The 26,147-nt window shown below is 39.6% G+C and overlaps 2 protein-coding genes across 7 annotated transcripts in view; one reads left to right on the forward strand and one right to left on the reverse strand.

Annotated features, from left to right (window-relative positions):
* Positions 1–21,928, reverse strand: part of Arl3 (ADP ribosylation factor like GTPase 3) — a 40,802-nt gene extending 18,874 nt beyond the window's left edge. The window contains exons 1-3 of the mRNA XM_046450005.2: positions 21,857–21,928; positions 13,461–13,604; positions 8,157–8,273 (exon numbers count right to left, since the gene is read on the reverse strand). Coding sequence (XP_046305961.1) covers positions 8,157–8,273; positions 13,461–13,604; positions 21,857–21,859 — 264 coding nt within the window. The 5' untranslated portion in view covers positions 21,860–21,928. The remainder of the gene's footprint in view (positions 1–8,156; positions 8,274–13,460; positions 13,605–21,856) is intronic.
* Positions 21,929–22,140: 212 nt separating this feature from the next.
* The window catches only part of Wbp1l (WW domain binding protein 1 like), a 79,934-nt gene continuing 75,927 nt past the window's right edge, over positions 22,141–26,147 (forward strand). For 2 of the 6 annotated variants that reach the window (XM_058581273.1, XM_058581277.1), the window contains exons 1-2: positions 22,170–22,292; positions 23,545–23,631. The gene's annotated coding sequence lies outside the window, so the exon portion shown is untranslated. Of the gene's footprint in view, positions 22,293–22,539; positions 22,749–23,544; positions 23,632–26,147 lie in introns of those variants that run through there. The other 4 variants (XM_046450000.1, XM_058581275.1, XM_058581274.1 and 1 more) reach the window with 4 other exon arrangements.

Consider the following 26,147-nt stretch of genomic DNA (forward strand, 5'->3'; position numbering starts at 1 on the left):
CCAAAGGCAATCTGTAAACAGATGCGTGTGGCTGCGTTCCACCGAAATTTGAATTTCATATAGTTTTCATGTGTCACAAAATATTATTCTTTTAATATTTTTTTCAACCACTTAAAAATGTAAAAGCCATTCTAGCTCTCAGGCTATAGGAAAACAGGAGGCAGGCAGGATCAATGTGGCCATCCCTGCTCTAAAGCAAGATTTTATCATGACACTCCAGAGAGAATTGAAAAGATTTAACTAGGTAACAAAATGTGTCAAGCCTCAATCATGCTCTTCTAGCAGGGTGGAGTGGAGTGTAACAGGTCTTTTTCAACCAATAATGGAAGACTATTAAACACAAACAAACAGCCCATCAACACTGCTGCTCCAGGCTACCACAACACCGGCACAAAGAGCTCAGGGCTCCTGAGGCCTTAGACTCTCACCCTGGGGACTCAGCTGCTTCTAACAACCGTTTAATCTCAAATGGCCCTGGGAAATAATGAAAAGTTGATCTCAACCCAAAATATTATCTTGTACTAGTTGGTTATATGGCTGAAGAAAGCTTCTTTAGGGTTGTTCTGAACTACTTTGTGCTGAATGTTACGATAATTTCTCTTAACAAACAAGAATGTGGGATCCAGAGTCATATTAAAACCACCTTTTGGTCTTCTCTCAAGATGTGAGAGTCAATGATTTAAAATTACCCTTACCTGTAGACCACAGGTTCCTGAGACTTCCTATGGAGCTTCATAATCACCAAAGTCCTTACATATGGCTCCTCTTTGGGTATTTCTTTCAAAGCACTTAAATCTAGCAGATGAAGAGATAGGACTGCTCTTTTTCTTAGACACCTGCTTTAACCCAGCTCTTTTTTTTGGTGCCAGAGATTGAACTTGACCACTGAGCCACATCCCCAGCCCTGAGTTGCTTAGCACCTCGCAGTTGCTGAGGGTGGCTTTGAACTTGTGATTCTCCTGTCTCAGCCTCCCAAGCCGCTGGGATTACAGGTGTGTGCCACCATGCCCAGCTTTAACCCAACTCTCTGATTCAAAAAGGAAAAGGGAATCTATACCTTAAAAAAACCAAAAAACAACACTTTATTTTTTAGCATAGTTTTAGATTTATAGAATAATTGAGTAGGTAGCACTCAATTGAGTTCTATATATCTACTCCACCTCTACCCACAGCCCCACTTTCCCCTAGCAACATCTTGCATTAGTGTGATTCTTTCGGTATAAATAACGAACAGATACTGAAACACTAGGCTCATTCTTTGTGCTTTGAAGTGTGTGTAGCTCAGTGGTAGCATGCTTGCCTAGCATAGATTGAGGTTCGATCCTCAGCACTGCAATAACATATAACCATTATTACAGTTTTATACAAAATAGTTTCCCCACCCTGAAAATTCCTTATATGTCACCTATTCATCGCTCCCCTCCCTTCTTCAGACCTCTGGTAACCACTGATCTTTTACTAAGTAAAGACATTTATAAATTTCTATAGGTTTGATTTTTTTTAAATGTCACAAAGGACTGGGGATGTAGGTCAGTAGTAAAGTGTTTGCCTAGCATGCACAAGGTCCTAGGTTCAATCTATAGCGTGCACGCGCACACACGTCATATAGCTGGAAATATAGAGTATGTATCCTTTTAAAACAATACATATTTAAGGTTTCTCCGTGTCTCCTTGTAGCTTGACAACTCATTTCTTTTTATCACTAAATAATACTGCATTAAACAGGTATACCAAAGCTTGCTTATCCACTCCCCTATTAAAGGGCATCTTGGTTACATCTAGTTTTTGGCAATCAGGAATAAAGCTACTATAACTATTCATATGTGGGATTTTGTATGGAACATAAGTTTTCAACTAATTGGGTAGATACTTTGGAGTACTACTGAATTGTATGGTAAGACTTTGGTTACTTTTAAAGAAACTACCAATTGGGGGGCTGGGGTTGTGGCTTAGTGGTAGAGCGTTTGCCTAGCATGTGTGAGATACTGGGTTCAACACCTGGCACCACATAAAAAAATAGACAAATAAAATAAAGATATTGTGTCCATCTACAACTAAAAATATATTAAAAAACAAAACAAAACAAAAACTACCAACTGTTTTCCAAAGTGGTTGTACCATTTTGCATTCCCACCAGTGATGAAGGAGAATTCCCAAGCCAGGCACCACCAGCATCAGGGGTGTAACAAGTTCAAAGCCAGCCTCAGCTAATGGGAGGCACTAAGCAACTCAGTGAGACCCTTCTCTAAATAAAATACAAGAAAGGGCTCAGGATGTGGCTCAGTGGTTGAGTGCCCCCGAGTTCAATCCCTGGCTTAAAAAAAAAAAAAATTTCCACAGTTCCTTGTCCCCACCGCATTCAGTATTGTCTAATTTTTGGATTTTAGCCCTTTTAGTAGCAATCTCACTGTTATTTTATTTTTTTCTCTCTCTCTTTTTAATATTTATTGTTTTAGTTGTAGTTGGACCCAATACCTTTATTTTATTTATTTATTTTTATGTGGTGCTGAGGATTGAACCCAGGGTCTCACATGTGCGAGGAGAGTGCTCTGCCACTGAGCAACAACCCCAGCCTTTATTTTCATTTTCTCATTGTTTTAATTTGCAATTCCCTAATGACATATGATACTGAGTGTATTTTCATATGCTTTTCTGCCATCTGTAGATCTTCTTTGGTGAGGTGTGTGTTCAGATCTTTTGCCCATATTTTAAATCAGGTTTTTTTTTTTTATGTGGTGCTGGGAATCGAACCCAGTGCCTCATGTATGCTAGGCGAGCATGCTACCACTTGAGCCACATCCCTAGCCTAAATCAGGTTTTTTTTATTGTTGAAATTGAGTTTTCTGTATATTTTGGATATAAATCCTTTATTAGATTAGCTATGTTTAAAAAATTTTTTTTTAGTTATAGATAAATAAATATCTTTATTTATTTATTTTTATGTGGTGCTGAGGATCTAACCCAGTGTCTCACATGTGCTAGACAGATGCTCTACCACTGAGCTACAGCCCCAGCCCCTAGATACATGTTTTAGAGATCTGTCGCTTGATTCTTCATTTTCTTAGCAATGTCCCCTCCCCTTTTTTGGTGGTGGTATTGGGATTGAACCCAGGGCCCTTTCATATGCTCAATATTATCGTTTATAGAGCAGAAGTTTAAAATTCTAATAAAGCCCAACTTAACTTTTTCTTTCATGGACTGTGCTTTTGGTGTATCTGAAACCTCATCACCCAAACCCAAGGTCACCTGGATGTTCTCATATGTTATCTTCTAGAAGTGTTAGATTCCTCTTTTTTTTTGGAATGTGGATGTTCCATTGTTCTAGCACCATTTGCAGAAAAATATCATCCTTCTTCCAATGAATTGTCTTACTTCTTTGTCAAATTCAGTTGACTATATTCCTGTGGGTCTATTTTTGGATTCTCTCTTCTGTTCCTATAAGTACCGCGCGCTAACCGATTGCGCCACTGGAGCCACCCTCTCTCTTCTGTTCCACAGATCAATTTGTCTATTTTTCTTTGATATGTGTTGTCTTGATTATTCTCACTTTATAGTAAATCTTTAAGTTGGGTAGTGTTAAAACTCTAGTTTTTTCTTCTTCAGTACCATACTGGCTCTCTGGACTTTTTGTTTTTCCATATAAGCTTTGAAATCAGTTTATCAATATCTCCAAAATAATTTGCTGAAATTTTGATTTGAATTGCATCAATTCTATAAATTTGGGTATAATTGATATTTTAGCAATATTGAGTCTTCCTAGCCATGAACATGGAATATTTCTCTATTTATTTATTTATTTGTTTATTTCTCTGTTGAGGACTGAACACATGACAGGCAAAGATTTTCTTTTACCAGTTTTTAAATTTTCCTCAGATCCTGTACATATTTTGTTAGATTTCTGATTAAGTATTTCATTTTGTGGGCTGATAAATAATACTTTTCTTTTAGTTTCAAATTCCAGTAGTTCATTTTTGCTATGCAGGAAAGCATCTGACTTCCCCAGTCATTTTTATTTTTTATTTTAAGACAGGGTCTCACTAAGTTGCCGAGGGAGGACCTTGCTAAATTGCTAAAGCTGGTTTTGAATTTGCAATCCTCCTGCCTTAGCCTCCTGAGCTGCTGGGATTACAGGTTACCACTGAACCTGGCTATCTTTTTATCTTAAAGAAAAATTTTTCTTCTTACTCAACATTTCTCTTTCATTCTCCTAGAAGGTATATAATACATTTGGGAGGAATAAATGGTTGAAAACATGGATAAATGAATGGATGCATGTTTCTCATGGTTTTCCTCTCATCCATTTAAACCTTTAACTTGATATCAGGAATAGCTGGAACTCCCTTCACAGAGGGCTGGTAACATGAAGAACCTATGTGAAACCCATTTCAGTACCTCAAATATGTTTGTTGATGGTGGGAAGATTTTATATTTTGGCATTCTTACATTTAAGAATGACAGGGAGTGAATGAATTCACTTCTCATATCACTCTCCCAACATGAAGTAGACAATCTCTTCACTTTATAGAAGGAATCAGCAAGCCCTTGGACTTGACCACAATAACAAAACCACAGAACCTTAGAGTTGGAATGGAATTTAGAAGTTAAATAACTCCACATTCTGCCTGATGTCAGAATCCATCCATAACAAGATCCATTTCATTCATTCTGGTACCTTTCTAGGCACTAGAGACACAACAGTTAAACAAAAAAAAAAATGCAAAAGCTCCTGTTCTCATGGAATTTACACTTCAGTGGGAGAGACAGGTAATAAACAAATAAAAATGTCTCATGGTGGGCTAGGATATAGCTAGAACACTTGCCTTGTACATGCAAGACAGTGGCTGGATCCTCAATACCGAAGAAAACAAAAATGAACTTGATGGTACTGGGTAATGATAAGTCTGATGGAGGAAAAAAACAAGGAAAGCAAAGAAATAAACAGTGTTGGGAAGGTGGAGATAATGGCTATAATTTTAAATATACATATAATAATCAGGAAAGGTCTCAGGAATAAGGTGATGTATTGAAGGCAGTAAGGGAGCAAGTCATGAGGAAATCTAAAGAAAAAGAAATCTGCAGTGGAAACAGCCATGACAAAGACTCCAAGGTGGGAACATGCTGGTGTGTCAGGAACAGCAAGGAGGCTACTATGGCTGGATCCAAGTGAGAGAGGTGGAAGATGAAGTCAGAGAGCTAACAAGGAGCCAGAATGCAGAGGGCAAAGAGGCTACCAGGAGAACATTGGCTTTTACTTTGAATTGGGAGATTGGATTTCTTTTTTTTTTTTTTTAAGATTTTAATATTTTTAAAGATGGACACAATATCTTTATTTATTTAATGAATTTATTTTTTATGTGGTGCTGAGGATCGAACCCAGTTCCTCACTTGTGTGAGGCAAATGCTCCACCGCTGAGCCACAACCCCAGCCCCACACGATCACCCTAGCAGCAGTGCTGAGCCTTCAGAGTGGCAGGGGTAGAAGCAGAGAGGTGATCAGGGAGGTACCATAATGAACAGTGCATAGCGGAAGTGGAGGTGGAAGGAAGTGTCAGGCTCTAGAAATGTTTTGAAGGTAGAACAGGCAGAATTTGCTGATAGATCAGACGTGAGGAGTGAGAAGAAAAGGAGCTAAGGATGATTCTGTTGTTTTTGGATGATCGGAACTGCCCTTTACTGAGAAGACTGAGGGAGGAACAGGTTTGGGCAGTAGTAGATGAAGATAGAAATTTGCTGAGGCTAAGGGGCTTCTGAGCCACTGAATGGGAGATGTCAAATGGGAAGCTGGCTATCTATGAACTCCTGAGATAATACTTTGGGATTCATCACTATGTACATGATAATTAAAGCCTAAAATTGGATGAATTTACCTAATGGCGTAGAGGAGAAAAACAAGGATGACCTCCAGGGCATCCAAACAATTGGAGATTGTGAGATATGTTAGTTAGCCTTCCACTACTGTAACAAATTACTTAATCAGCTTATAAAGAAAAAAGGTTTATTTTGGTTCACAGTTTTGGAGGTTTCAGTCCATGGTCTGTTGGCCATGGTCTGTTGGCCCTGTTGCTTTTGGGTCTGTGGTGAGGCAACATATCATGGCAGCATGTGGTAGAGCAAAGCTATGCACCTCACTGCCAGGACCCAAAAAGAAAAGGAGAAGAAGGGACCAGAGTCCTAAATTTCCTTTGAGAGCACATCCCCAATCACCTAAATCCTCCCATCAAGCCCTACCTCTTATAGGTTCCACCTTAACACATGGGTCTTTGGGAGACATTCCTGATCCAAACTATAGCAAGTGATAAGGAAAGAACAACAACAACAAAAAGGAAACAAACAAATAAACAAAAAACAAAAACAAAAACCAAGCAAACAAAAAACAATGAAGATTGAGGAGGAGGAGGAGCCAGTGAGTTAGGAGGAAAATAACATGGAATGGTATCCTGGAAGCCAAGGAAAGATAATGTTTCCAGGACAGCACAACTGACTATGTTAAACACGATGGCAGGTCAAGGAAGATGACCGTACTGGAAATCAAACTCTGCACTCAGCAATGGAAATTACTGGTGATACTGAAAGGAAGGCTCAAGAGTAACTGGGAGTAGAGGAGATGAAGACAGTGTGGAGAAAATTCCTTCAAGGACTCCTGCTATAAAGGGAGGCCGAGGAATGGGACAGTATCTAGAAGGGTCAACAGAAAAGTTGTTATTTTTTTCTTTTTAAATGAGAAACCACAGGATGTGTGGATGTCAACAAGAATGATCCAAAAGAGAGAGTCACATCAGAAGCCATAAGAGAGAGAAGCTATTTGAGATACAAGATGAATTCTGTTAGTAATAAAGACAAAGATATGGCAGATGATGTTGTAGTTTACTGCCCATCGTCATAACTGAAGTAAATCCAAGCTTTCAGTTAGAGGTTAGTGAAAAAACTTTATAATATACATATTTTAAATATGTAACATATTACATATATATATATATATATATATATGTATATACATACACACACACACATATATATAAGACTGAGAAGCTGGGGTATTGGAGAAATTCTGTATACAGACAGTGAACTCTCCCAGAATTCTGAAACAGAAGTCTTGGAGAAAATGTCAGTGAAGCTGTATGACTGTAATCCCAGCTACTCAGAAGTTTGAGGCAGAAGCTAGGGTTCAATCCCCACTAATACGTGCACACACACAAACACAGAGAGAGAGAGAGAGAGAGAGAGAGAGAAGAAGGAAAAAAAAAGTGACAGTGAGTTGGGAACCAAATGCGCTAAATGTCAGCCTCTGCCTGGAGGAATGGCACCTGAGCCAGAGAATCCCCAACACACCAGGCAGCTTGCTCTACTTCTGGGCAGCTGTAGCTACAGGAAACTTCTTCCTTATTCTGAATGAAATTCTATCATTTTAAAACTCCCAGATTGCTCTTAGCTCAGTCTCTAGAACTATGCATGATAAGGCTAATCCCTCAGACACTTCAGGTAGTTTTGGAAGCAATGAAAGACAGTTCTAGTGTTCCTTTTTCTAGGGACAACGCTGTCAGGCCTCTCAAGCATTCCTTATCCAACATTGTTTCCAGGAGTTTCATTATCTTGGTTGCTCTCTTCTGGATATATTTGATTTTTTGATTCACTTGGGGTGACAGAGTCAGCTTATGATCTTCTGACTTCCCTTCTACTGTTCAAATCACTATGGTAATTAATATCATATCATAATGGTAATTAATAAACACTTTACTTTGCCAAGGTGGGTGGGGGTAACGTTGTTACTGAGCGACAGCAAAATATCATATACTTGTCACACAGAGATGTTTCTCCTCTCCAGCCTGCAGCCTAATGTAATTCTGCTAACTCACAATTAACATCAAGGCAATGGAACTACTGACGAGAAAGAACATTACAGTTGGGCAGTCAGCTACTCAGGACAGGGGGGAAGGAGGATCACAAATTCAAGGCCAGCCTTGGCAACTTGGCCAGATCCCATCTATAAATAAATAAATAGGTAGGTAGATAGACAGAAAGTACAGGGATATATAGTTCAATGCTAGAGGGTCTCTGGGTTCAATACCCAGTACTGGGATGGGGGGAACGTTACAGTGTCACTGTTTCTTACACAGGCAGAAAGGATTACGAACTAGCACATCAGAAGGAGTACTTACAAGAATATCAGTATTTTCAAAATAATTCCTCCAGTATGGTCTGATTTTCCTCTGTCCACCAATGTCCCATACATTCAGTTTAAAACCCTGTGATTGTACACTTTTGATGTTAAAACCCTGAAACAGAGGCAAAAACACCAAGTTTTATTAATTTTGATGAAATTACATTTAATAGTTTGTCTGTGGAGATGCATGCACTTGAGCTGGGGCTTAAACCCAGGGTCTCAAGTATACTAGACACATATTCTACCACTGAGTTATACCCTTAGCACCTAGGATTATTTTAAACATTTATTCAGGCCAGGCTTGGTGGTGCATGCCTGTAATTCCAGCTACTTGGGAGGCTGAGGCAGGAGGATTGCAAGTTTGAGGCCAGACTGGACAATTAGGGAGAGGCTATATCAAAATAAGAAACAAAAAGGGATACAGCTCAGTGATAGAATGTCCTTGGGTTCAACCCCAGTGCCAATAAAACAAAAACCAAAGCAAACCAAACCCCCCCACAAAACCAATTGAGGTACTCTGCCAGATATAATAGTTTTTTTCTCCAGATGAGATACTGTTAATACTGAAAATGGTTTACGGTAATGTGAAAGAAAACATATTTATACATGCTTATTTCACTCAGGTTGTGGAATCATGGCTAAAAATGTCAGGGCTAACATGATATTTTCTATAATAGAAAAAATGGCTGGCAGTATAGCTTAGAGGTACAGTGTTTGCCTCATATACACAAGGTCCTGGGCTCCATACCCAGAAACCGCCCCCCCCCCCCCCACGAAACACACAAGCTGAAGACCTATGATCAGCAGAGACCACATCCCCCTGCTGAGTGCTGAGGATGGCAAATTTAATAGGGCATTATATATAACTAACATAAAACCAGAAGCTTACTCTAAAAACACCAGGAAAGAACAAATGCTAAATTTAAAAAGAGACAACAGCTACAAATCTGGAGATTAGACTAAGTATAACTCAAAATGATCCATTTTGTCAAATGGATTAACCAGGAAAAAGAGTGAGCTGAACTGAGGACACTGGAGGAAACCGGTTTCCTAAGTGGGGTGTGGGTGCAGTGGGGAGGTGAGGCCTCCTGGGACAGCATGTCCAACCTCTGAAGTGGGGCCCCAGCTACAGGGAGGGAAACGACAAGCAGACAGGCAGTCATTTGAAACTGCATATAATGGGTATCTCTGATGAACCTAAAAACAAAGTATTCATTTTTTAGGACAGTTACTCAAGGTGAGCAAATTGGGGACAAGCAGAATGGCCAGCTGGGAGTTAGCGTGGAGGGAAACAAATTAATAAGACCTTTGGGGTTCAGAGAGAAGGCATTTCATGAGCAAGAATTTAAAAAAAACAAAAACAAAAACAAAACTTCTTGCAAAAATGATACAGGGAGGGGCTGGGGCTGTAGCCCAGTGGCAGAGTGCTTGCCTGGTGCGTGTGAAGAACTGGGTTTGATCCTTAGCACCAAATAAAAATGAACAAATCAAGGCATGCTGTCCATCTACAACTACAAAAAAGATACAGGAAAACAAAGTTTTGAAAAGAAATCCAAGCAGCAGTTCACTACTGAAGAAGAGACATTTCATCAAGAATAACTGGAGTTCAGTGGGCCTGGGGACACCTCCATAAACATTCGCCTCATCTGGCAGCTTGCCAATACTACTGCCTAGCACAGAAGGACAAGGCTCAGTGCCATCGTACAGGATCACTGCCACCAATTCCCACTGAGGAATAGCCACTAGAGGATAACCAGGGATGATACTGACTATTGCTCCTCTAAAATGCCAATGACTGAATAAACTAGAAGTTTAAAAACTCTAAAGGGAAATGTTTAAGCTCATCATGAGCAGTAGCTACATTGCGACTCACTGACAAAATGACTTTTGTGCGTTTAAAAATCCTACATTCAACAATGATATTAAACATCAAGCCCAGGAATATCAACTCTTTCTAAAATGAAGCAGGGAACAGGTGACAGTAAATCTTGGAATTTGACTGTACTTAACAACTGCCTTAAATTGTACACCATCAGACCCAACAAATCTACTAGGAAATTATTCTAAGGAAATAATAACGAATAGGTACAAACGTTTGGAAATGTGAATTACATATATAAACAACATAGAAAGATATTATTGTTTTGTTATTAAGTGAAAAATATAAAATAGTGTATTCTGTATGAGCTGCTTTTTATTTTTATTTTTAAAATATTTTTTGCCACTTTTTATTTTTAAAGTATATGTATATTGGATATATACATATATGTATGTGTACACACACACACACACATATTCATAAGAAAAACCCAAACATTAAAATTGAACGAATACAATCATGTGTTAACAGTGGTTTCATTTGGGCATTGTGATTTCTAGTTTCCTAATGTAATTTATTTATACATTCTAATTTATTACAATAGCCTAATGTTAAACAAGGATACCATAAGTTTCTTTTTAAAGAATAAACATCAAACCTTGACATGTTGTAATAACAGAGTCACCTATAACACCCAAACAAAGCCTAAAGGTTAGAACTGGAACTTTGGGTTCATAATTTTGAGTTCATTACTGTTTGAAGAATGGGAGTCTTTTTAGTGCTCTTGAGAAATACAGTCTAGTGCTAGTACTAACATAGCTGTTCTTTTTCTGGCAGAAATCCTGACACACTAATATGTGTTTTCAGCCCTTCTAGGCTAGACTGCTGTAATTTGCTCCTCCTTGGGCTATACATTAAATTTGTTCAAAAGCTGTAAAATTGTTCATTTGGTAGCAGTTAAAATGACTTTTCTGCAAAAAGTTGTGCATCACTAAGATTCATATGCCATGAAATACATCAGCACTGCCATTCAAACCTGAAGTCACGGTCTTATCACAGTACAATGGTAGAAAATGCTGGTTTTGGTTAAAAAAAAAAAAAAATCTCTAATGTTCAAACACTTTGAAGTGACTAAGCCCAGTGGGCTGTCCCTATCAGCTTGGCCCAAAGTTAAGTTTTCTCAGGATTTCTTATGGGGAATGAGGCCCAAAGAAGCCTATTAATGTCTTTCCAATCAGGACTTGTCCTTATACCTCCCTCTGTGAGCAACACCACTGCCTTATCCTTTGTGTTTTTCTTGCTTAGGAAAAAATAAGATTGTTCAGGCTGGACTTAAATTGGTTTTTAAAATTTAATTTTTTTTTTCTTTTTGGTACTGAGGATTGAACCCAGGGGTGCCTAACCACTGAGCAACATCCCCAGCCCTTCCAGCCCTCTCCCTCCATTTATTTTTTGGTACCAGGGATTGAACTAAGGGGCACTCAACCACTGAGCCACATCCCTAGCCCTATTTTGTATTTTACTTAGAGACAGGGCCTCACTGAGTTGCTTAGTGTCTCGCAGTTACTGAGGCTGGCTTTTTTTTTTTTTTTTTTAAACTTTATTTTATTCATTTATTTTTATGTGGTGCTGAGGATCGAACCCAGTGTCTCGCATGTGCGAGGCAAGCGCTCTACCACTGAGCCACAGCCACAGCCCCCTGAGGCTGGCTTTGAACTTGCAATCCTCCTGTCTCAGCCTCCAGAACCACTGGGATTACAGGTGTGCACCACCACACCTGGCTTCCTTTTTTTTTTAAATATTTCTTTTAGCTGTAGATGGACACAATACCTTTATTTTATTTACTTATTTTTATGTGGTGCTGGGGATTGAACCCAGTGCTTCACATGTGCTAGGCAAGTGCTCTACCACTGAGCTACAACCCTAACCCCTTTTTGTATTTTATTTAGAGACAGGGTCTTGCTTAGTTGCTAAGTGCCTCACTAAGTTTCTGAGGCTGGCTTTGAAGTCACGATCCTCATGTGTGCCATGGCATTCAAACAATTTTTTAAAATTATTTTTGTATGTAATACTGGAGATTAAACCCACAGGTACTCTACCACTGAACTTTATTCTCAGTCCTTTTAATTTTTTTTATTTGTTGATTTTATGTGGTGCTGAGGATCAAACCCAGTGCCTCATGCATGCTAGGCAAGCTCTCTACCCGAGTCACAATCCCAGCCCTAATTTATTTTTATTTTGAGACAGGTTCTTGTTAAATTTCCACAGTTGGTCTCCAACCTGCCATCTTCCTGTCTCAGCTTACCAAGTAGTTGGGAGTATAGGCATGCACCAGTAAACCTGGCTTTGTTTTTTATTTTAAAAATAAAAAACACACACTAAAATAGCAACAGTGGGTTTTTCTCAGAATATTCTTTAGTATTTTATATGTTCTTTGCATTTTCTACATGTACTAATAATCAGAATAAAGCTTTGTTTTTATAATTTTAATGGCTGGGATATAGCTCAGTTGGTAGAGTGCTTGCTTTGCATGCACTTTGCAAACCCTGGGTTTGATCCCCAATACCCCAAAACATAAAAATAAAAATAAAAAAGGCTGGGCTTGGCACGGTGGTGCATCCCTATAATCCCAGAGATCTGGGCAGATGAGGCAAGAGGACTGCAAGTTCAAAGATAGTCTCAGCAATTTAGCAAGATCCTGCCTCAAAATAAAAAATAAAAAGGGCTGGGGATGTAGCTAAGTGGTTACACCTCTGGGTTTAATCCCTGGTACCAAAAAAAAAAAAAAGTGTGTGTGTCTGCTGGGGACTTAGCTCAGTAGAAGAGCATTTGCCTATGAGGTGTGAGGCACCAGGTTCAATCTCCAGTATCACAAAGGGGAAAAAAAAAAAAGAATATAAGGCTCAGGGTGCAGTTGAGTGGTAGAGTGCTTGCCTAACATGTTTGAAGGTTCTGGGTTCAATCCCCAGCATGAGGAAAAAGAAAAAATGCATATATAATATATATAATCACTTATATCTGAAATAATTTATTATCTTGATACAAAAAAATATGTATATATACATATATATGTATATACATTTAGAATTGTGGTAGAATATACATAATATAAAATGTGTCTTCTTAACTATTTTAAAGTGTACAGGTGATTGCCATTAGGTACACTCACAAGGTGTACATCCATCCATAGAACTGTTTTCATCTTGCAAAACTGACTTTGTATCCATTAAACAAAACTTCCCATTCCCCCTGCCCAGCTTCAGTAATTGCCAGTCTACTTTCCATCTCTATGAATTGCACAGCTCTATGCATGGCATGTCTTCATATAATGTATAAAATGTGATTATTTTTAGACTGAATAGACTCTGCTCAGAAACAACCCTTGGAAGTGGACAAAACTATATTTCTCATTTTGTCTCTCCTACTGCTGGTGTCATTTTCCTTGTGTCACATAGCACCTGGAACCAAGGAAGTGCTCACCTGCGTAGGGGTGATGTGGCTGATGTCTTCAGACGCAAGCTGCTTCAGCAGAGTGGTCTTGCCAGCATTATCCAAGCCCAGGAGAAGAATTCTCACCTCCTGGTCTGGCACACTTTTCAACTTGCGCAAAATGGAGAGTAAGCCCTTAAACAACCATGAAGGAGACAGATTATTTTGGGGGCAATAACTTTGATATTACAGCATATCAGAATGACTTCTCCTTATAAGTTCTTGGTTATGGAGAGCTTATACTATTACTTTCCACTCTAATACATGACTTATTTCTGCTCCTACTATTAATCCAGTTTAGCAATCACCCCAAATCTTGTGGAAGTGCGAACTACTACCCCACCTGTGTTCCTAAAGCTCTTCACACTCATCATATCAGATTAGGTAACTGATTTTTGTATTTTTCTCCTTTTCTATAGTGAAGTTTTTAGTGGGTAAGGATGATAGCTTCTGTCTCCCACAATGCCTGGCACTTATTAGATACCAGATAACAGTTGTTCAAGTAAATAGAATCATCTGCCCAAAGTTAATGCAAGATTTTAAGGCACCACACAAAAAGGTTGTATGAAATTGTAGCCGGACTCCTCTGTGTTTAAGACTCGACCTATTACAGTTCATGTTTAAGACTTCTTCATTCAAAATACTCAATCATCATAAAATTTTAGGTACACAGTATTGATCTGTTTTTTTGGATGATAAATCTGATACAGCAGAGAAGTTAGGCAATAGGGAACTGTAAAAGGCATTCATGATGCAAAAAACATCAAAATTTAACCAGGGTTGTTTTTGTTTTCTTGGTGCTGGGGACCAAACCCAAAGACTCACACACGCTAGGCAAGCACTCTACCACTGAGTTACACTTACAAACTTAAGCCATGTTGTTTTTTAGCCAAGAAAAATTTTATAAGATAGTTATTTGTTCCATCCTACATCTGACAATCTTGTTCTAATGAGGCATGGCTACAACAAGAATCAAAGGATCCAAGAGTTTAAAGGGCATACAATCTAATCTCTCCGCCAGAGTAGAAATTCCTTCAAGCTGAGTCTTAGAATTACATAAAATGGTTGTATTTATCATCCGCATTGCACTAGGCAATAATTCAAACCAGTTTGTTCACTAAGATCAAATAATACTTCCATGAAATAATTCTCAACAATTAGGTCTTTGGACAATGATATGCAAATATGCATAATTGTTAAGAACTCCTTTCTGCCTCAGAGACTCTATGTTTACCACTCTGGTATTGTATTTGCACTGACTTCCTAAGGACATTAACCTCTGTATGCCTCAATTTTTTTCCAGCAATGAATTGGAAGGTTTAGTCTAAGACAGACATATTTTATGCCAAAAGATTTAAGAGAGACTGCATAGATTTCAAACAAAGATAGGCATAACCTTTTGTTAAAGGCAGGATTTTTTTTTTCTCTCTCAGTACTAGGGATTGAGTCCTGGGTCTTGTATATGCTAGGGAAGTGCTCTACTATTGAGCTACATCCCCAGTGCCCCTTTTTATCTTCTTGTTTTTCTTTTGTTTTTATCTCATCTGGCCTTGAATACTTTGACACCATTCCATCTTAATATTATATTTATGCCAGGCACAGTGGCGCATGCCCATAATCCCAGTGATTTGGGAGGCTGAGGCAGGAGGTTTCCAAGTTCAAAGTCAGCTGTAGCAACTTAGAGAGGCCTTAAGCAACTTAGTGAGACCGGGGTACAGTGGCCCACACCTATAATCCCAGAGGCTGAGGCAAGAGGATCACAAGTTCAAAGCCAGCCTCAGCAAAAGTGAGGTGCTAAGCAACTTGGTGAGACCCTATCTCTAAATAAAATACAGAAAGGAGGGGCTGAGGATATAGCTCAGTTGGTAGAGTGCTTGCTTTGCATGCACAAGGCCTGGGGTTCAATCCCCAGCACTACACACACCATAAACACTCTATACACACCCCATACCCCCCCCCCACACACACACACTACACCCACACAAGTAAAATACAGAAAGGACTAGGGATGTGGCTCAGTTTTTGAGTGCCCCTGAGTTTAATTCCCAGTACCCAAAATAAATAATTTAATTAAATAATAATAAATAAATAAATATTTTAAAAGGGCTGGGGATGTGGCTCAGTGGTTAAATGACCCTGAGTAAAATCCTGGGACCCCCTTCCTCCAAAAAATATATAAGACATCTCCTGGGTTTCTATTAGCTATATTGCAATCACTCATTTATAATACCACCTTTCAAAACAGTTAAAATTATAATTCTGAGATCCTTAGGGAAATGGTGATATAAAAAGGCTAAGAACAGGGAAAACACATCATACTGCTCATCCTGAGTTCCAAATTGGATGTGAAAAGAAAGGGTTTCATTACCTCTTTTTAAAAATTTTTTTGTTTTTAGTTGTCAATGGACCTTTATTTTATTTATTTATATGAAGTGCTGAGAATGGAACCCAGGATCTTGTGTGCTAGACAAGTATTCTACCACTGAGCTGCAACCCTAACCCTTATTAGCTCTCATAATAAATTCTAAAACAGGAAATTTATCAAATTAATACATTAAATGACATACAGGCAAAGTTCTCATGCATTATCTATTAGTGTAGAAATTATGAAGGAAGGTCCATTGCTTATAAAATATTATTAAGTTTAATGTTTTGGGCTTTTCATCATGCATCTCTTTAAAAAAAATACTAAAAATACTGCCGTCTACAGGCTGAGACCTTTCATACACACATTATATTTGAAATTAAATAATTAAGAGAAAAACAATTTTTATTCATCATAAAAGTAAAGAAGAGAAACAAAGTACAGATAAGAAAAGAATCATTCTAACTATACATAGATTTGACTAATCTAACGGTATAGAACACAGTACTTCTACATTTCTTTCTTTTTCTTTTTTTTTTAGATGTTGATGAACCTTTATTTTATTTTATTTTTTATTTTTTGAGAGATAATTTTTTTAATATTTATTTTTTAGTTTTCGGCGGACATAACACATCTTTGTTTGTATGTGGTGCTGAGGATCGAACCCAGAGCCTCACACATGCCAGGCAAGTACTCTCCCACTGAGCCCCAGCCCCAGCCCAGTACTTCTACATTTCTAATGAGTAATCTTCCTTATTAGGAAACAATAATGTCAGATGCTTCATCTTTAAGTGAAATTTCATAGAAATGGAAAGTTCAGCTAATATTTTCTTCCAGCAAAATGATAAATGGCATCTCCAGAATGGCCCAGGGAAGACAAGTGCAAAAGCTACACAGAATCATATTAACCCAACCAGCAAGGACAAGGGATCGGGGGATTATGGGGTTTGCTGAACAGGGAAGAGGATATTTATAGATATCAGGGTTCTGCCTGAAAGGTACATCTTAAGCTGATTTAAGAGGCTGGATGAAAGACAAAGTAAGTGTATTCTATGCTCCTATCTGTTGTGCCATACTTTATTTTAAATGTCAAATGAAGAAACAACATTAGAAGTTAAATTTATGATGGAGCTGAGTTGCACAGTATAAATACAACAAAATTAATTTTTAAAATATATTTTTGGCTCAAATAGCCATTCATGTCAATTACCATTAACATCCACATTGTGCCTCAAGCACTACAGTGAGCAAAACAGGGATGATCTTTATGTAGGATTAACCTTCCTATGACATTAAATAAAACTAATAAGAAACAAGAACTTCAGCTAATGGTATGTATATGTTATCAGCATGTGTGTATGTAAGTTCTCTGCACTCTGGTGGACAAAAGTGATCTGACTCACCCACAAAACATTTAAACAAACTTTTCTGCCGGTAAATCATAAATAGATGTGCTACTGACGGCAGACATTTTATCTGCTTCAAAATCAGCTTAAACTCAACTCCTGGCACAGGCTTGGCATACTGACCTAAATGATACAAATTAGGTCATTGAAAGAAACCAGAGTGGTAGAGGGGGAGAGGAATTTTTTGGTATATGAAAATATATGGGGGTTGGGGTTGAGGCTCAGTGGTAAAAAACTTGCCTAGCACATGTGAGGCACTGGGTTTGATCCTCAGCACCATACAAAAATAAATAAATCTATTGTTGTTCATGTATAAAAATATATATCTATATCTTTATCTATATCTATCTATCTATCTCCAGAATGGCCTAGGGAAGACAAGTGCAAATGCTATACAGAATCATATTAACCCAACCAGCAAGGACATACGTGTGTGTGTGTGTGTGTGTGTATATATATATATATATGTATATATATGTATATATATATATATATATGTATATATATATATATATACATATACATATATATATATATGTATATGTATATATATATATATACACACACACACACACACACGTATGTCCTTGCTGGTTGGGTTAATATGATTCTGTATATATATATATATACACACACACACACACACACACACACACATTTGTAAGGAGAGGCTAAAATTTAAATATATTAAAACTACTAAGTGAAGTGTCAAATAATACACTCCCCATAACTAGCTTAAATGGAACTTCTGTCATTTCTTTTTACTTCTTTAAACCTTTAAACAGAACTATTGCCAGGTACAGTGGCAAATACCTGTAATCCTAACCATTTGGGGCTGAGGCAGGAGGATTCTAAGTTGGAGGCTAGCCTCAGAAACTTAGCAAGACCCTGTCTCAAAGTAAAAAAAAGGAAAAGGGCTGAGCATGTAGCTTAGTGGTAAAGAGCCCCTGAATTCAATCCCTAGTACCAGAAAACAAATAAATAAAAAACATTGTGGGCTTTAGAGTTTCAGACCATATTCAGCTTCCCTGTGTGAGTAACTGTGGGCACAATTACATCCAGAAAATGGGAACAATACTTACACCTCAAGAAAAATGTTACAAGGACTAAATCAATAACAGATGTAAAGCATGATGCATAGCAGTCATTCAAAACAATAAAACAATGTGGGGCTGGGGATGTGGCTCAAGTGGTAACACCCTTGCCTGGCATGCGCGGGGCGCTGGATTCGATCCTCAGCACCACATAAAAATAAAATAAAGATGTTGTGTCCACCGAGAAACTAAAAAATAAATATTAAAAAATTCTCTCTCTTAAAAAAAATAAAAAATAACACAATTTGTGTGTGTGTATATATATATATAATATTTTTTAACTATATAAATTTTGTGTGGTGCTGGGGATGGTATGGCCATCCACATACTGAGCATTGCTCTTACCACTGAGCCCCAGCCCCCACATTTTTGTAAATCCAGGAGAGGTCTATCACTGGGCTAGGTCCCCAACTCATTTTAAGACAGGGTCTCACTAAGTTGCCCAGGTTAGCCCTGAGCCTGTGATCCCCCTGTAAGTAGCTGGGTTTACAGGTGTGTGTCACTGTGTTGGTGTATTATTTATGGACCATTTTCTGACCAGAAAACATGAATACTGTTGGGAACAATTGTCAAGTGTTGAACATGCTTGGTCACTACCATATGTAGAAAGTATGTATGTAAAAGTACTTCATAAATAATTACTAAATTTAGTTATATATTAAATAACAGTTGTTAATTATGTGCCAAAATTAGCCATCTTTTTTTTTTTATAAAGTGTTTCTTTTTTCCTAGATGCCAACTTCATCTCCCTTTAAGAATACAGTATTAGTTTATTTATTTTTTTTAAAGAGAGAGAGAGAGAGAGAGAGAGAGAGAGAGAATTTTAACATTTATTTTTTAGTTTTCGGCAGACACAACATCTTTGTTTGTATGTGGTGCTGAGGATTGAACCCGGGCCGCAAGCATGCCAGGCGAGCGTGCTACCACTTGAGCCACATTCCCAGCCCCAAAATTAGCCATCTTAATATTTCATCAAGAACGTGGTGTCAGGGTTGTGGTGGTGCAAGTCTGTAATCCCAGTGGCTGAGACAGGAGGACCACAAATTCGAGGCTAGTCTGGGTAATTTTGCAAGACCCTGTCTCAAAGGCTGGGAATGTGTCTCAGTGTAGAGCACCATTGGGTTCAATCCCCAGTACCACACACACACACACACAAAAGAACTTGGAGTCATAAGGCAGGGGTAAAACAGCTGACCCTAAATGTTCAGAGAAATTCATAATGATTTTTTGTTGCCCTAATTCAAATAAAAAATATATTAGTCATAGCTGAAGTTTTTAAAACAAAGAAACAAAAGCCTAGTGCTCACTCTTCAGTTGTACAGTTAATTATAGGGACTCATGGATACGACTTGACACACTTTATCATACCACTGACCATTTAAATTCAGTGTTCCACTTCCATTTCTTTTTTTTTTAGCATTTATTTTTTAGTTGTAGGTGGACACAATATCTTTATTTCATTTGTATGTGGTGCTGAGGATCAAACCCAGTGCCTCGAGTGTGCTAGGTGAGCACTCTACCACTGATCGAGCCACAACCCCAGCCCTCCACTTCCATTTCTAACAATAGCTCACATTTTTGGATGGGGGGAAAATGTTTTAGAAAACAGATAAAGAACCCAGAATAATTTGCCCTAATTTCTTTCTTTCTTTAAAAAAAAAACATTTTTAATTGTAGATACACACACTATACCTTTATTTTATATATTTTTTAAATGTTTATGTGGTGCTGAGGATTGAACCCAGTGCCTTATACGTGCTAGGCAAGCACTCTACCACTGAGCTACTGCCCCAGTCCTGTCCTAATTTCTTATTGTTCATTTTAAGGAAAAAAAAAATCTGTTTTGATCTTTAAAAAAATCACATAGGACAATTGTATATAACAATGTTACATATACACTGTCATTTTGGTGTACACAGTGCCAGTTTGCACCTGGAAACATGAGCAGTGGTTAATTTATTGAGGCTTATAATTATAAATTAAGCAATCATGAAATTATACAGTTCACTTAATTGATAAACAAAACTGGGTAAAGTTAGCCAACTCTCATGTTTCTCATCTATAATGACAAATCTCATTCTCTGTTGTTTTTGCATGCCTTTTTTATTTCAATTTTAGTTATTTTCTATGTAAATATTTATGTTTGCACTCATTTGTTGGGATAAACTTAGCCTTTAAATGGACAGCTCATGTATAAACGATTAATAGAAAGAAAACACCTGTAAAAATCTGTTCAGCCCGAGGTTAAAAAAACTGCTTATGTAGCAAGTGTGAAATGTGATTGGCAACCTCAGATCAAATAATTCTACTTCTTTAACAATCTAACAATGTAAAAATCAATAGAAGTTTCTTTTCTGTCAAAATTTACTCGTTGGAGTAAATCTGACCAATGACATGCATTTTTCTCTGCTGGACATCTAGATTTTCATTCACAAATCAACAGAAGTTATTCCCCATTTTAAAAAGTCATAAGAAGGGACTACAGGATAGGATAAGGCAATAACTATAACTGGGTTTTTGCAGTTGGTAAGTCAACCTACCTGCTTTAAAATCATATTTTTCTTTCACTAGCTCTAAAAGCACTCAATTTCATTTTTGCTCTTTCTACTTAACTGCACAAAAGTCAATAAGAAACTGAGTGTCAATGGTCAAATCAGTCACGTATCGTGATTGATAATGAGAAAGTTTAATTTTAGCTGACAGAGAAAAGGTTCGTCCCATTTAGTTTAGCGACCCCAAACTGGGATTAAGACCTTTGATCCTGGTGCGGTCAAATGCAAAAGGGGATTGCAACAGGTTTCAAAGGAAATGCTAAGAACTAGGCAGCTAATTCGCCTCTACCAACACGGATTAAGCATAGAACGAAAAATGGGTCACCATCAACAACCAGACCTTGCAGAACTCTCAGCAAACAAATAATTCGGGTCTGCAGACATTGAGACGTCGAAAAAATCTACCAAGCATCCTTTCCAAGAGACACCTCTTTGTGTCCAGGGACTTAATCCCTCCCCGCCTCATCCAGCGACCCCCGCAACGCAAGGAAGAGGAGAGCTAGGCTACCCTCTCCTTGATGCCGCCGGGGTGATCTCAAAGACCGTATAGGGCCCTTCTCCCCGCTTCTGGCTGGGCCCCAGGTGGACCCCATTATCCTGCGGCGCGGGGAGGCCAATTCCCCGGAAGATCTAAGCCTGCGTGAGGAGACAGCTCTTCGCAGTTCTCGGATCCATCTTCAGCCCTATCCCCAGACTAATGATGGAGCTCAGGTCATCCACGCACTCGGCCAGCCCCTTCCCCTAGCCTAGGACCCATCGCAAACCCCGCCTTCCTCCCCAGACCCAGGCCTCCCTCCAGGGCCCACCCTCGGGGCTCCCCGCCGCCCCCGAAACCAATCCAGAACCCAGACCACAGGCTGAGCGCCATCCCATTCCCTCCTCGGACTTAAACGCAGTGCCCCGCCCTGGATCTGGGGACGGGAGGGAGGCGACCCGCTGGCTCTAGAGGGGCTCGGGCCCCTACACTCACCATCCTCCCGCCGAGTCCCTCCTCCTCCTCCTCCGCCTCCTCCTCCTCCTCCTGCCTCCCCCGTTACCAGGGGCAACTGCTGCGGCACCGCCCCCGACGTCCCTCGCACGCACAGCGGAGGAGAAAAGCAGCGGTATGGGGCGGGGTCCAACTTTGCTTTCTCCAAAGTGCGCAAGCGCGCCGAAGTGCCCGCTCACTGCGCAGGCGGGCGGTGGTGCTGCTGAAGGCTGAGTCTGGCAGGCTGAGACCCGTGGAAGAAGAAAACTCGCCCACGTGGCTGGCGGGAGTCTCCCGGCCTGTGATTGGTCACGAAGGGGGACGTAGGGGCGGGAGAGGGGGAGGTTCCCTGACCCTGCCAAGGCAGTGGTTCAGGCCAGAGTTCCAACGTGTGCTACATCTGGTGGCACGAGTCTTGGTGCATCACTCCTGGGAGCAGGTAAGGGGCCATGAGAGGAGGCCACCGGCCATATCTGCCTCCAGTGTCCCCATCCCGGGGAGGGAGCTTGAGTTCGTTCTGACTCTGCCCAGGGAGGGTTGCAGAACAGCGCAGGCTGGACTTCCAATTGCAGAGACCACGAGGTGTGAGGAGTGGCCTGTGAACCCTTCTCCTCTGATCCCGTTGCTTTCTTGTGCCAGGGCGAGGGGGTGGGGGGGTGTATGGATTGCGCACCCATATCCTTAGCCCTTTGTCAGAGTTTGGGCTCGAGGAGTTCTGTTTGGGGAGAAGTCACCTGTAGGAGGGCGAGAGACAGACCGGGGACTGGCTCTGAATCTTGAGGTGAGAGCTGACAGCTGAAGTTAAAGGTGTTTTGGGGGGCCCATTGGATTTTATTAAGCTACCTTGGATCGGAAGTGCTGCCTCCCACTCCTTTTACCTGCAGAGGATCATGTGGTAAGTATGCTCCAGGCCAGATTCTAGACGCTGGAGACATGGCAGTGCACGAAATCTGCCCTTGTGGAAATTACATCCTTAGTGAAATGCTTTTAGTACAAGATTTTATTTTGTTCTCACAGCGCTAGAAATTGTAAGCGATAGAGTTGGGACTTGAACTGACTTCTAAACAATTTGCAGTATTGTTTGTAAACGCTATTGTCCAGGTAGGAGGAACAGAGTGATTCATATCTTGTTATAAACCAAGAACCTAGAATTTTTCTAAGACCCAGTAAAGCCTGGAAGTTTGCTGATGTTTGTGTGCGCCTCTTAACTGTCAGTCCTGTCTGTCAAATACATAAGAGTATTGTCAAAAAGGAAATGCTAGATATTATTAATAGTTTCATCTAGGTTTTTGGACTTCATCCCTTCCTACCAGCAGTCTTTCGAACCTAATTAAGTATGTTGTAGTGAAGACAGATTTTCCCTGAATGTCTTTAGCTATTCATGCATTCAACTAAAAGTATTTTGAAAACTTCTGCTACTTGCATACCTGCTTCAGATCCTTGGAGAGAAAATTCAGTTCAGAACCTTAACTAAGGAGGTGCAAGATGAGGGGTCAGTCAGTTTAGAGCTTTCATCTCTGCACTCGGCCTATCTCTAGACCATTGGCTTTTCTGTGGAAAAGGCAAAGCAGATTTCTCCTTCTGGTTGTCTGGTGCCAGACAGCACAGTTGCCTTGGAGTCAGACGAGTGCCAATATGCATGTTTCTGGGTGCTTGTTTAATTATTACTCTCATTCTCCACATTGCTCTAGGAATCTTGACACAAATCCTCCCCATCTCAATGGTCTTTGACCTGTCCTTCTAGCATCTCCAGCTGGCTGCCTTGATATCCCTCTGGTGTGAGTACCCACCATGATGTTTGTTTTGTTTCATTGTCTGGTTAATGATGTTTTGTTTTTAAGAAGGGGTTTGGAAGCCTGTTTTCTGAGCAAGCTTTGATACTGTTTGCCAGAGAAAATTGGCTCTCTGGGAAGGATAAGTATCACTTCAGATGAGGTAGTAATCTGTTTTTTTCTCCTTTCTTTTTCATTATTTTGAGATGGATCTTACTATGTTGCCTAGGCTGGTCTTGAACTCATGGGTTTAAGTGCCTGAGCCTCTAGTAGCTGTAACTGCAGGCATGTGTCACCATGGCTTTTGTGTTTTGTTTTGTTTTGCAGTACTGGAGATTGAGCCCGGGGTGTTCTACCACTAAGCTACATCCCCAATCCTTTTTATTTTGTTTTTTTAACTTAGAAATAGGGTCTTGAACTTGTGATGTTCCAGTCTCAGCTTCCAAAATATCTGGGATTACATGCGTGTGCCACTGCACTTGGTTTCATTTTGGTGGTGATTTTTTTTTTTTTTTTATACCAGAAATGGAACCCAGGAGCACTTAATCACTGAGTCACATCCTCAGCCCTTTTTATTTTTTGAGACAGGGTCTCATTAAATTGCTAAGGGTCTTGCTCAGTTGCTGAGACTAGCTTTGAACTTGTGATCCTCCTGCCACGGCCTCATGAGTTGCTGGGATTTCAGGCATGCATCACCATGCCCGGCTTCATTTTTTTTTTTTAAAAGAGAAAACAAAATAGGCTGTAGTGGATAGAGGACCTGTTTAATGACTTAGAGTTACTTAGAGCCTTGTGACCTCAGGCCCATCTATTGTTAGACTTTGAGGACTGGATCTGTTGTTCCTCTTTATATTTGCTACATGTGTGCAGTGCAGGGCCATGTGTGCCCCAGATGCCCACCATGCTGGTGCAGTGTGAACCTTTCTAGGTTTCAGTAAACTAAGATCTTGGATTCCTAATGTCTTTGAGATGTGACACTCTCTAATCCTAGGAGATAGCAGTCAATCCCCTTTTTGATTTCCACTTTCCACCTTGTCCTCATAGTGAAACCATAATCCTTCAGAAGGCCACCCTGGACATGATGGTGACCTTTCTAGGGAGGACTAGGTATGGCTTAGGAGGGAGGAAGGAGAGTTACTATGGACAAAATGTAGAAACCAGATATGACTCAATATGGGAGGGGGGCAGATAATTCGTAGCTTCATTAAAGAAAGTCTGAAGCCGGGAGTGGGGGCACATATCTATGCAATGTGGGAGCTGAGTGAGGCAGGAGGATCCCAAGTTCAAGATCAGCCTTAGCAACTTAGCGAGCAACTGAGATTCCTGTCTCAAAAAATAAGTGGTATTTATACACAATGGGATATTACTCATCCATAAAGAAGAATGAAATTATGGCATTTGCTAGTAAATGGATGGAACTGGAGGCTATCATGCTAAGTAAAATAAGCTAGTCCCAAAAAGCCTAATGTTCTCTCTGATAGACAGACACTGACTCACAACAGGCAGGCAGGTAGGGGAGGGAGGAGATGGGAATGGGAAAGACAGTAGAATGAATTGTCATAACTTTCGTATGTTCATATATGGATGCGTGTGCCACTGCACACTGATAACTCCACGTCATGTACAACCACAAGAATGGGAAGTTAAACCCTATTTACAGATATGTCAAAATACTGCCATATATTACTAAAAGCAACAAATAATTTTTTTTAATTAAATAAAAATAAAAAATAAAAGGGGGCTGGGGTTGTGGCTCAGTGGTAGAGCCTCACATGTGAGGTACTGGGTTCGATCCTCAGCACCACATAAAAACCAATAAAAATAAAGATATTGTTTCTATCTACAACTAAAACAATATTTATAAAATAAAAAAAATAAAAGGGCTGGGCATGTTGTTCAGTGGTTAAGCACTCCTGGGTTCAATTCCTGGTACCAAAAAAAAAAAAGTCTGTTTTTTAAAAAATTATTATTTTATATTTCTAACTTTACAGCCTGCTCTTATTTCTGTAACCAGGGCAGATTCTGAGTTTGACTTAAAAGAGTTAACATCCTCTATGCCAAGAGAACCCAAGAATAAGCTGGAATGCATTTCAGATAGGGAATATATATTTTTAGAGGGTATATGAGAGATGCAGCAGTGAACATTATAGACTTGGTCCCAATGCTTATGTCTGGGAATTCATACAAAGAACTGTAAATGACAAGAAGGTGACAATTACAGAAGCCCATCATTCTGCAAGGAATGTTGTTCTAGACTGACAATTTAGGGTGTTTTTTTTGGGGGGGTGTAGGAGGGTCTTATAGTTTAAATAAAACAGGGTTTGGCCAGGCATGGTGGTGCATGCCTATAATTCCAGTACCTCAGGAGGCTGAGGCAGGAGGATCACAAGGTTGAGGCCAGTGACACCCTCAGAAGAAAAAATAATAAGGGCTGGGGTGTAGCTCAGTGGTAGGGCACCCTTGGGTTCAATTCCCAGAACCACAAAAATGAAAAACCAGGCTCTGTATAGTTTCTATGCTGA

This window comes from Marmota monax, unplaced genomic scaffold, assembly GCF_021218885.2.
Source record: "Marmota monax isolate L192 unplaced genomic scaffold, Marmota_monax_Labrador192_F-V1.1 WCK01_AAM20220418_F8-fsc00004, whole genome shotgun sequence".
Taxonomy (NCBI): domain Eukaryota; kingdom Metazoa; phylum Chordata; class Mammalia; order Rodentia; family Sciuridae; genus Marmota; species Marmota monax.